Source organism: Uranotaenia lowii, chromosome 2, assembly GCF_029784155.1.
Source record: "Uranotaenia lowii strain MFRU-FL chromosome 2, ASM2978415v1, whole genome shotgun sequence".
Classification (NCBI taxonomy): domain Eukaryota; kingdom Metazoa; phylum Arthropoda; class Insecta; order Diptera; family Culicidae; genus Uranotaenia; species Uranotaenia lowii.
The window spans coordinates 32,143,049-32,153,123 of NC_073692.1; the positions used below are offsets into that span (position 1 = coordinate 32,143,049).

The following is a 10,075-nucleotide window of genomic DNA, read 5'->3' on the forward strand; positions in this document are numbered from 1 at the left end:
TCTCTGGGACCCCTCGTCGCCTTAGAGCCGCCCAGATGTTTTCATGGTTAAGTCGGTCGAATGCTTTTTCGAAATCAACGAACACCAGCAGAAGAGAGTCCTGGAATTCGTTGATTTGTTCCAGTATGATTCGTAGCGTTGTGATGTGGTCCACACATGATCGTCCGGATCGGAATCCAGCTTGTTGCCGTCGGAGTGTAGCGTCTATTTTCTCCTGGATCCTGTTCAGGATCACTTTGCAGAGTACTTTGAGGGTTGAACAGATCAACGTTATGCCTCGCCAGTTACCGCACTCTGTCAGGTCTCCTTTCTTCGGGACCTTTACGAGGATACCCTGCATCCAGTCGGCCGGGAATGTTGCAGTATCCCAGATGTCAGCGAAAAGACGGTGCAACATTTGTGCTGATAGGGCAGGGTCGGCTTTGAGCATTTCAGCAGGGATGCAATCGATCCCAGGTGCTTTGTTGGATTTCATGTTTTTGATTGCCGCTTCTATTTCAGCCAGCGAAGGCGCTTCCGAGTTGACGCCATTTATGCGACTTACTGTTGGCGCTTCGAGCTGCAGATTCTGTTGGCCATCGCTATTCGTGACTCGGAAGAGTTGTTCGAAGTGCTCAGTCCATCGTTTGAGCTGATCTGTTCGATCGGTCAATAACTGACCTGCTCGGTCTTTCAGCGGCATTCTTGCATTAGTCCTTGCACCACTGAGGCGGCGAGAAATGTCATAAAGTAATCGGATATCTCCATTGGCGGCGGCTCTTTCTCCCTCTTCGGCTAGGGAGTTTGTCCAGGCTCTCTTGTCTCGTCTACAAGCTCGTTTAACTGCCTTTTCCAGCTCCGCATATCGTAAGCGGGCGGCTGCTTTGGCTGACCCGGTACATGCCTGCTCAATTCCGACTTTCGCCTTTCTCCGATCATCGACCATCCTCCAAGTTTCATCCGACATCCATTCACTTCTTTTTCCACAAACTTTACCGAGAGTACCATGGCTCGTCTCTTCGACTGTTCCGTCTGTCGGCAGCTCCGAGGCTCGGGATTCTAGCTGTTCAACGTATGCCCTTTTCACCTCTGGATTCTCCAACCGGCGGACGTCGTATCGACACCCGACTTTCTCCTCGCGCCGTTGGACACGCGCAACTCTCAGTCGTATCTCGCCAAGGACGAGGTGATGGTCAGATGCAATGTCTGCGCTTCGTTTGTTGCGGACATCAAGAAGGCTCCTTCTCCATTTTCGGCTGATGCAGATGTGGTCAATTTGATTTTCTGTTCGGCCATCTCGGGATACCCAAGTGACCTTATGTGCTGGTCGATGGGGGAAGAGCGATCCGCCGATCACCATGTTGTTGTTTCCACAAAATTCTACAAACAGTTCTCCGTTTTCGCTCATCTGTCCTAGGCCATGGCGTCCCATGATGCACTCAAGGTCCTGATTGTCGGAGCCAATCTTTGCGTTGAAGTCGCCCAAATGGATTTGAATGTCACCCTTCGGAATTCTCTCAACCACGCTGTTCAGTTGACTGTAAAACTGCTCTTTCTCCTGCAAGTCGGCAACGTCAGTTGGCGCATAACACTGGACCATTGTAAGGTTTCTAACCCGTGTTCTAGATCTGGCTACGATTATTCTTTCGTTTATCGGTTCCCATCTAATGAGGGCCGCGTAGGCCTGCGGGCTTAACAGGAAACCAACTCCTCGTTCCCGAGTAGCATGTTCTCCTCGTATGCCAGAGTAAAGCAGGACTTGCCCGGATTGTGTCTTGTGTTCTCCAGTATTAGGCCAACGGACTTCGCTCAGTCCCAGAATTTCAAGCTTGAGGCGGCTAGCCTCTCTAGCAAGTTGTTCCAGTTTGCCTTGTTGGGCAAGGGTTAAAACATTCCAAGTTCCAATTCGTGTCCGTGTTTTCATGCTAAAAGTCGTCGCCAAAGTTCCAGGTCGGTCATTTCTTTCGGATTCCGTAACGTAAGCTTAAGTAGAACTTAGAATAATAAATTTATAAGTTAAGTTGAATAAATGTGTTAGTTTCCTAAAATAAATGTGTGCTAGACTCCAAGAATAAAATGTGTTCGCGTTTGTAAAAAACCGTGTGTGAATCATTTGGACAAAGAAACTTCGTGCATGCAACCGCATGCTAACTCAACCACCCGAGGTCATTGAACCTGTGCCTGTGGAAGGGACATCAGGGCTTGCTGGACAACACGTGCGACTCAACGGTAGGACCGAGTTTTTTGCCTTGACCCCAAACAAAGGTTTTAGTAATAGTTTCAAGCCCCTCCCACCTGATAAAAGGGACCCTCCCATAGAACTTACGTTTTTTTTCCCACAAACCAAAAGTCATGGCACCCATTTTTCAGAACCAATTTTTTCCCTTTGGCTGGGTTGTTTTCACCATCACCATGGGCCGGGCATTAGAAACGACCATCAAGAGTTCACGTGGACTGGAAAGCAAACCAAAGCTTGCTGAGCATCAAAGATTTGAAAGCTCAAAACTGTTCAAAACACGTGGTACCGGTACGAGATATTTGGATGCAATAATTAGCCTACATTTTGTATTGAAAAATACATCTATCCTGTAAAGAATATATTGACTAAAATTGTAGTGATTTTCAATGTGCTGCCTATTGCCCCGCTGGGGGGCTTTGAGAGTTTACAAGGATATACAGTGAACTGAACAGTCAACAGTGAATTGGCTTCTTCAGCTGAATAACTATTTGGACTGAATGCTGAATAACTAATGAACCGATTTTCATAAACTCCAGCTTTTTACCAACCATTTTCAAATTTTTAGGATTCCTTATAGAGAAAGAAAAAATCATTAGATTCAGAGTTATATGTTGAAGGCTGCAATTTCAACGCTTTGATAGCCACCGGTGAATCTAATTGGGGGATTAGAAAATTGATTAGATAATACAATCTGAGGTTTTCAGTTTTATACAATTCTTTTTCATTGGCCAATTTACTTATACTTTTTGATTTATTTTTGGTCATCAATGTGTTCAATTCTACCATCCAATTTTGAAAAAAAAAACCGTTTGGTACTGCGAGTTCAAACAAATAATTTCAAAGAATTTTAACATTGATAACTCCTCAAAATAATTAATGGAACTCAAATAAGACCATTTCCATAACATTTAAATGGTTATTTCAGTTCAGAGATGATTTCTTTTCGCTAACTTCAAGAAACTTTTAGTGCAACTTTCAACATTTAAGAAAAACAGTGTTAGATTAAAAAAGCGAAAACAGCACACATACAATTGAAAACATGCCAAATGAGTCTTAAACATGGTTCAACAAGGTTCGGAAGTGCTTTTAGAAATTTTTAAATAAATTAAACTTAAATATACCATTGTACAGGGAGATCATCCATCTTGAAAAGTGGGATAGTCTCCAGAAGAGATTAAAGTTTTTTGTGATAGAGATGAAGGAAATTATTTTGAAATTGAATTCATAATCCTTTAAACTATAAGCTTCTTCTTAAAAAATGAAATCGATAAACACAGTGAATAATCTCAATAAAAACTTTTAAAAGACTTACAAAACTTAAGTGGCCAAACATGGGCCCAATTTCTTAAAATGATGAATATAAAGCTTTCAACATTTCGAAAAATCAAACGACATCTTTTGTGAACCCGAGCATGGCCTAGTAAAATCAGCTAGTTTAAGAATAAAGATATTGTTAAATCAAACACCAAACTCGTGAAATGACTGCAAGGAAGAACACATGAGAAAAGAAACAAGCACATTTAAAACTAATATCACGAAATTTATTTTAATTTGGCATTAGTTTCTTTTAATTGAATAAACTTAAGCAACAATCAGCTTCTGGTTAACGGCATGTCCAACAAGTGGAGCAACATGAACTGATCCTGGATTGGCAGCAAGATACTTGGCAGCAACGACTGGAGCACCATGAGCAACATAGTTGTTGTATCCATGGCCATAGCCATATCCGGCCCATGGAAGACCCCACGGGTTAACCTTAGCAACATTGGCTTGAACGACGGTGGCCTTTGGACCATACCATCCGTTTCCATTGACCCAGGCATTGTCATAGACGGAGTTCACTGCTGGCCAGGACCCATAGACGGAAGAATAAGGATACGAAACCAGACCCTTGGTGTTCCAGATGTTCCATTCATTCCATCCATTATTCCATCCGTTGTTCCAGGAGTTCCATCCCAGGGAGTTGACTGGCCAAGAGTTCTCGACATATCCCGCTTGAGCTGCAACGGCCAAGCTGGCTACCAGGAATGCGACAAATCCCTGTTTGGAAAAACATAATTGAGGTAAACAACACTAGTAGAATGTCTTGAAATTCTTACCTTCATTGTTTTGGGTGATAGAGATAAGGAGCAACTGTTTGCTTTGAAGTACTGCTGACTGATTATGATGAGCTCTTCTACAATCTGTCTTTTTATATCCTGAGACTTTGTTTTGGAAAGTGAATCGAATAGGAAATGTGTTTCCAATTAATTTAGTTTTTTTTTTTAACTATTATTGGTCAGTCTGGTCAAAGGATACAAGTAGGGTTTGCCCAATATTGTCAACATGAATGGTTCAGTGAATTGAGAAGTAAAAGGAAGCGATTGAAGCACCTTTCATATTTATTTTTCCTCAAAAACGATGAGCAGGGATATAAATAGTCAAGCAACGAGGAGCAAAAAACACACTTAGTCAGCAGTACTTCAAACCAATCAGTTGCTCCCAAGCTCAACCAACCATAACACAATGAAGGTAAATTTGGTCAACTTCTTCATATACCTACAAGCTTATTAATTTATTTCACTATTTTGTTGACAGGCATTCATCGCATTGCTGGTAGCCAGCTTGGCCGTTGCCGCTCAAGCCGGATATGTCGAGAACTCCTGGCCGGTCAACTCCTTGGGATGGAACTCCTGGAACAACGGATGGAACAATGGATGGAATGAATGGAACAACTGGAACACTAAGGGTCTGGTTTCGTATCCTTACTCTTCCGTTCATGGATCCTGGCCAGCAGTGAACTCCGTCTATGACAACGCTTGGGTCAACGGAAACGGATGGTATGGAGCAAAGCCAACCGTTGTTCAGGCCAACGTTGCCAAGGTCAACCCGTGGGGACTTCCATGGGCCGGATATGGTTATGGACATGGATACAACAACTATGTTGCTCATGGTGCTCCAGTCGTTGCTGCCAAGTATGTTGCTGCCAATCCAGGATCAGTTCATGTTGCTCCACTCGTTGGACATGCCGTTAACCAGAAGCTGATCGTTGCCTAAATTGGAAACGCCCAATAAAGAATGTTATAAAATTGAGTTATTCGATTTTTCAATTTTGATGACAGTTATTGCAAACAATATCAAGATTTAAACGAGATCTTGAGTTCATAATTAAAAAAAAGTATAGAAACCATGCGCCATCGCCTCTTGTACAAAACACTATGGTCAACATGTATTACAATGTGCAAAAACTGACTATTAGTCACTGTAAATGTGAATCATGACAATATATACCTAGGTACTTGTGTACATAAGTAAATACAGAGAAGGGAAACCTTCTTTCCATGGTTTGTTCAAAGTTTAAAGAAAATAGCTATCTAAAATTACCTAAAAATATCTTTTAAAATTCACATTGCACTGGTCCCTAGAATATATCGGAGATCTGCAAGCTGCAAGAGCGATTGAGAATTGATCAACACGATGGGAGAGATAGGGATACTTGATCCCGTTTTCTTATTTTCATCATATCTTTTTGGGAAAATTCAGCAACTCGCCGACTTTTGCATTTTCCGACAGTGTGTCATTTCAAGATTATATGCTCCAATAGTTAGATCAGCGGTCGGGGAACCGGGGTAAATTACCCCAAATGGGGTTAAAGTGAATTTATTGGGGGTAACAATGAATATTTTGTGAGTGAAAAGTGTATATTTTCATTTTGCAATTTGTTGGTGCATGATAGAAGATACTGAAAAAATTTCGATTTCGTTTTGTTGCTCTTCGTTATGGGGTAATATCAACTTAAATAAAAATGTTTTGGGGTAATGATTCAAAAAGTTCCCCGACCCCTGAGTTAGATGAACTCGTAGATGAACTAAAGCTATGATCATTTAGTATCTTGGCACTTTATTTCAGTGACAGTTACATTACTGGAGCTCGGGTATGCATAACTTTAGCAGCGATATGTTGGTCATAAAGAGGACTATCTTGTCTATTTTTTCAGATTTTTTAATTTACGTGTGTTTAAGATCGCCTCGGAAGTTCTTTATTGTCGATTTAACTACTTATGAATTATTGATTTTTTCTGAATGTTTTTTTTTATTTTAAATAGTTAAGAAGTATAAGAAACCACTCTAGGATGCTCATGAATTTCAAACCAAGCATCGTACTGGAACCCTTGATCTCAACTCTGGTAAAAAGTCTATGGATATTGAGGATAACTTTTGTAAATTCATTTTTCGGCATATCGGTGAAATGTATATTCTTGAAGAAACAATATCAGAAATGAAAATTGATCAAGATTTCCTTGAATTTCTTGGAAAATTAATGAAAAATTGGGTGTATTTCACATTTTAGTTGGGCAAAATCAATTACCATTACCAATCTTATCATACTTTCCTGATTCAAAGTAAGAAATCTAAATTTAATACTGTCCAAAAAAATTATAATTTCGAAAATCCATTCAAAATTTAGAAATTCTGTGAAATCTGTGAAAATTTCAAAATTCTGTGTTCTGTGACACAGATTCTGTGATGAAAATTTGCTCAAAATTCTGTGAAATTACAGATTTTTCTGTGATTTCGGCAACCTTGTTATGTACACAAGTACCTAGGTATATATTGTCATGATTCACATTTACAGTGACTAATAATCAGGTTTTGCACATTGTAATACATGTTGACCATAGTGTTTTGTACAAGAGGCGATGGCGCATGGTTTCTACACTTTTTTTTTAATTATGAACTCAAGATCTCGTTTAAATCTTGATATTGTTTGCAATAACTGTCATCAAAATTGAAAAATCGAATAACTCAATTTTATAAGATTCTTTATTGGGCGTTTCTAATTTAGGCAACGATCAGCTTCTGGTTCACGGCATGTCCAACAAGTGGAGCAACATGAACTGATCCTGGATTGGCAGCAACATACTTGGCAGCAACTACTGGAGCACCATGGGCAACATAGTTGTTGTATCCATGTCCATAACCATATCCGGCCCATGGAAGTCCCCATGGATTGACCTTGGCAACGTTGGCCTGAACAACGGTTGGCTTCGCTCCATACCATCCGTTTCCGTTAACCCAAGCATTGTCATAGACGGAGTTCACTGCTGGCCAGGATCCATGGACGGAAGAGTATGGATACGAAACCAGACCCTTGGTGTTCCAGTTGTTCCATTCATTCCATCCATTGTTCCATCCGTTGTTCCAGGAGTTCCATCCCAGGGAGTTGATTGGCCAGGAGTTCTCGACATATCCGGCTTGAGCGGCAACGGCCAAGCTGGCTACCAGGAATGCGATGAATGCCTGTTTGGAAAAACAAAATTGAGGTAACCAACACTAGTAAAATGTCTTGAAATAAATACCTTCATTGTTGTAGTATAGCTAAAGAGCAACTGTTTGCCTCAAAGTACTGCTGACTGATTATGATGAGTGCTTTAACAATCTGCCTTTTTATATCCTGAGGCTTCGTTTTGGAAAGTGAATCGAATATGAAATGTGTTTAAAATCTCTTTTGTTTTTTTTTAAACCAAGATTAATCAGTCAGGTCAAAGGATACAAGTAAGGTTGGTTCATTAGTGTCAAAAATCAATGCTTCAGTGAATTGAGAAGCAAAAGGAAGCGACTGAAGCACTTTTCCTATTTTTTTTTTCCTCAAAAACGATGAGCAAGGATATAAATAGTCAAGCAACGAGGAGCAAACAACACACTCAGTCAACAGTACTTCAAAGCAAACAGCTGCTCCCGAGCTCAACCAACCATAACACAATGAAGGTAAATATGGTCAACTTCTTTATATACTTACAAGATTATTAATTTATTTCACTGTTTTTTTAACAGGCATTTGTCGCATTCCTGGTAGCAAGCTTGGCCGTTGCAGCTCAAGCCGGATATGTCGAGAACTTTTGGCCAATCAACTCCTTGGGATGGAACTCCTGGAACAACGGATGGAACAATGGATGGAATGAATGGAGCAACTGGAACACCAAGGGTCTGGTTTCGTATCCTTATTCCTCAGTTCATGGATCCTGGCCAGCTGTGAACTCCGTCTATGACAACGCTTGGGTTAACGGAAACGGATGGTATGGAGCAAAGCCAACCGTTGTTCAGGCCAATGTTGCCAAGGTCAATCCATGGGGACTTCCATGGGCCGGATATGGTTATGGACATGGATACAACAACTATGTTGCTCATGGTGCTCCAGTCGTTGCTGCCAAGTATCTTGCTGCCAATCCAGGATCAGTTCATGTTGCTCCACTTGTTGGACATGCCGTTAACCAGAAGCTGATCGTTGCCTAAATTTGTAATGCGCAATAAAGCATCTCATAATGAGATTCTTATTCAAACAATCTATTCAATTTTATCAATTCTGGTGACAGATATTGCAATCAATATCAAGAGTTAAACGAAATCTCAATTTCGGGATTCCTTTTCAACCTTCCAAATAGTGGTCTCCCTTCGGGATACGAGCTTGTATCATGGCAGGTGGTAGTCTTCCAAAATAGTCCAAATTTCAGAAACTCGGTATCGGAGGGCATGAAACATTTGCTCCTAAGTTTTATATTTTGGTGCATAAAATGGCGATATAACTTCTAAGAAGTGTATTCGAAAGAAAAAAAAGTCCAACACTTTTTTTTTGTGAATAACTTTTGCATGCCTGAATGAAAATTGATGAAATTGAAAAGCACCCCTTTTCCAAGTTCAAGGCTTTTGTTTTGTTTCCTGAAGTTTTATTTTCAAACTATTCAAAACTTTTGATCAAATAAATGACGATTTTAACAGATTGTCCTCCTTCGACACACAAACAACATATTTGACTTTCAATCACTCGTTTTGCTGTCCTTTTCGTAATTTTTTAAAATATCTCCCCGTCAGTGGTTGCAATGCTCTGCGCACAACTTGACTACGAGTTATGAAGAGCTTGAACATTATCGTAGAATGCTCGATTGGCTACGCGCGAATGACAGTTTAATTGGCTCCCGTCATTCTCTTTGCCAGACTTTATGAAATTATAGTGTCTATAAACTAGATGAACTATGAAAAGACTTTTTTTGTCACTTCCCCAATCTTAACATTTTTATTTGCGCTTGATAAAACCGCTGACATTCCCCACCTTCATGGAATCAATCATCTTCACTTCATGAATAGTGAGAAATCGAATGAATAAGCACACTTTTAGATCCTCTAGAAATCCTTAAACGGTTTACCATATGAGTTTCAGTCGAATAGTTGATTTCCAGCTGTTTTTGAGTCTCCCACTGGGACATGACTGAATTATTCGTGATTCTGACCAAAAAATTCATTTAACGACCTTCTGGATTGGACGGTACCTCAAAAACTGCTTGACAGAACGTAACAAAAATTTGCACATTTAAAAAGTAACTTCACACAAAATTTCATAAATTTTTATATATGCATGCAGATGTCAAAGTGCTACATTTGTTGAATACACTCCTTAAGAGGACTACCAAGATAAAAATAAATCAACGGTAATTACCTAACTCTTAATAATAAAAAAAAAATCTATGTCCGTTACTGAAACTTCGTTAAAAACGTGTGTGCTATTGGAAAACTTGGCTGTAGGCATCACACTTGAAATTTTAAATGTGTTCAGAGACTCAAAGGTTTACTTAAAAAACAAATACATACAATTTAATTATAAATAAACTGCTTCGAATTGTAAAGATCAATTTAGTTTTGGATAACAAGACAAAGGCACATATGCGGCGTTCAAATCTCACAATTTCAAAAATTACATGCGAATTTTTTTCGCTTAAACAAGTTGAAAATTTGGAATTTCGTAAAAATTGTGAATAATCAGCGAGAAAACTAAGTCTGGTTGCCCGGAGGGAAAATGGGTTGGATTTTTTTTTTTTGAAAATCC

General features: G+C 39.9%; 4 protein-coding genes across 4 annotated transcripts; 2 read left to right on the plus strand and 2 right to left on the minus strand.

Annotated features, from left to right (window-relative positions):
* Positions 1–3,799: 3,799 nt before the first annotated feature.
* LOC129741253 (uncharacterized) lies at positions 3,800–4,367 on the minus strand. The gene is made up of 2 exons (XM_055732965.1): positions 4,318–4,367; positions 3,800–4,258 (listed from the first exon to the last, which is right to left on the minus strand). The coding sequence occupies exons 1-2, from the start codon at positions 4,321–4,323 to the stop codon at positions 3,800–3,802; spliced, it is 465 nt and encodes a 154-aa protein (XP_055588940.1). The 5' UTR covers positions 4,324–4,367.
* Positions 4,368–4,680: 313 nt separating this feature from the next.
* On the plus strand, positions 4,681–5,254 carry LOC129741254 (uncharacterized). The gene is made up of 2 exons (XM_055732967.1): positions 4,681–4,729; positions 4,796–5,254. Exons 1-2 carry the CDS (start codon positions 4,724–4,726, stop codon positions 5,252–5,254), a joined length of 465 nt encoding a protein of 154 aa, XP_055588942.1. The 5' UTR covers positions 4,681–4,723.
* A 1,784-nt stretch (positions 5,255–7,038) lies between these two features.
* On the minus strand, positions 7,039–7,608 carry LOC129741255 (uncharacterized). The gene is made up of 2 exons (XM_055732968.1): positions 7,557–7,608; positions 7,039–7,497 (listed from the first exon to the last, which is right to left on the minus strand). Exons 1-2 carry the CDS (start codon positions 7,560–7,562, stop codon positions 7,039–7,041), a joined length of 465 nt encoding a protein of 154 aa, XP_055588943.1. The 5' UTR covers positions 7,563–7,608.
* A 305-nt stretch (positions 7,609–7,913) lies between these two features.
* LOC129741256 (uncharacterized) lies at positions 7,914–8,490 on the plus strand. The gene is made up of 2 exons (XM_055732969.1): positions 7,914–7,965; positions 8,032–8,490. The coding sequence occupies exons 1-2, from the start codon at positions 7,960–7,962 to the stop codon at positions 8,488–8,490; spliced, it is 465 nt and encodes a 154-aa protein (XP_055588944.1). The 5' UTR covers positions 7,914–7,959.
* Positions 8,491–10,075: the final 1,585 nt, after the last annotated feature.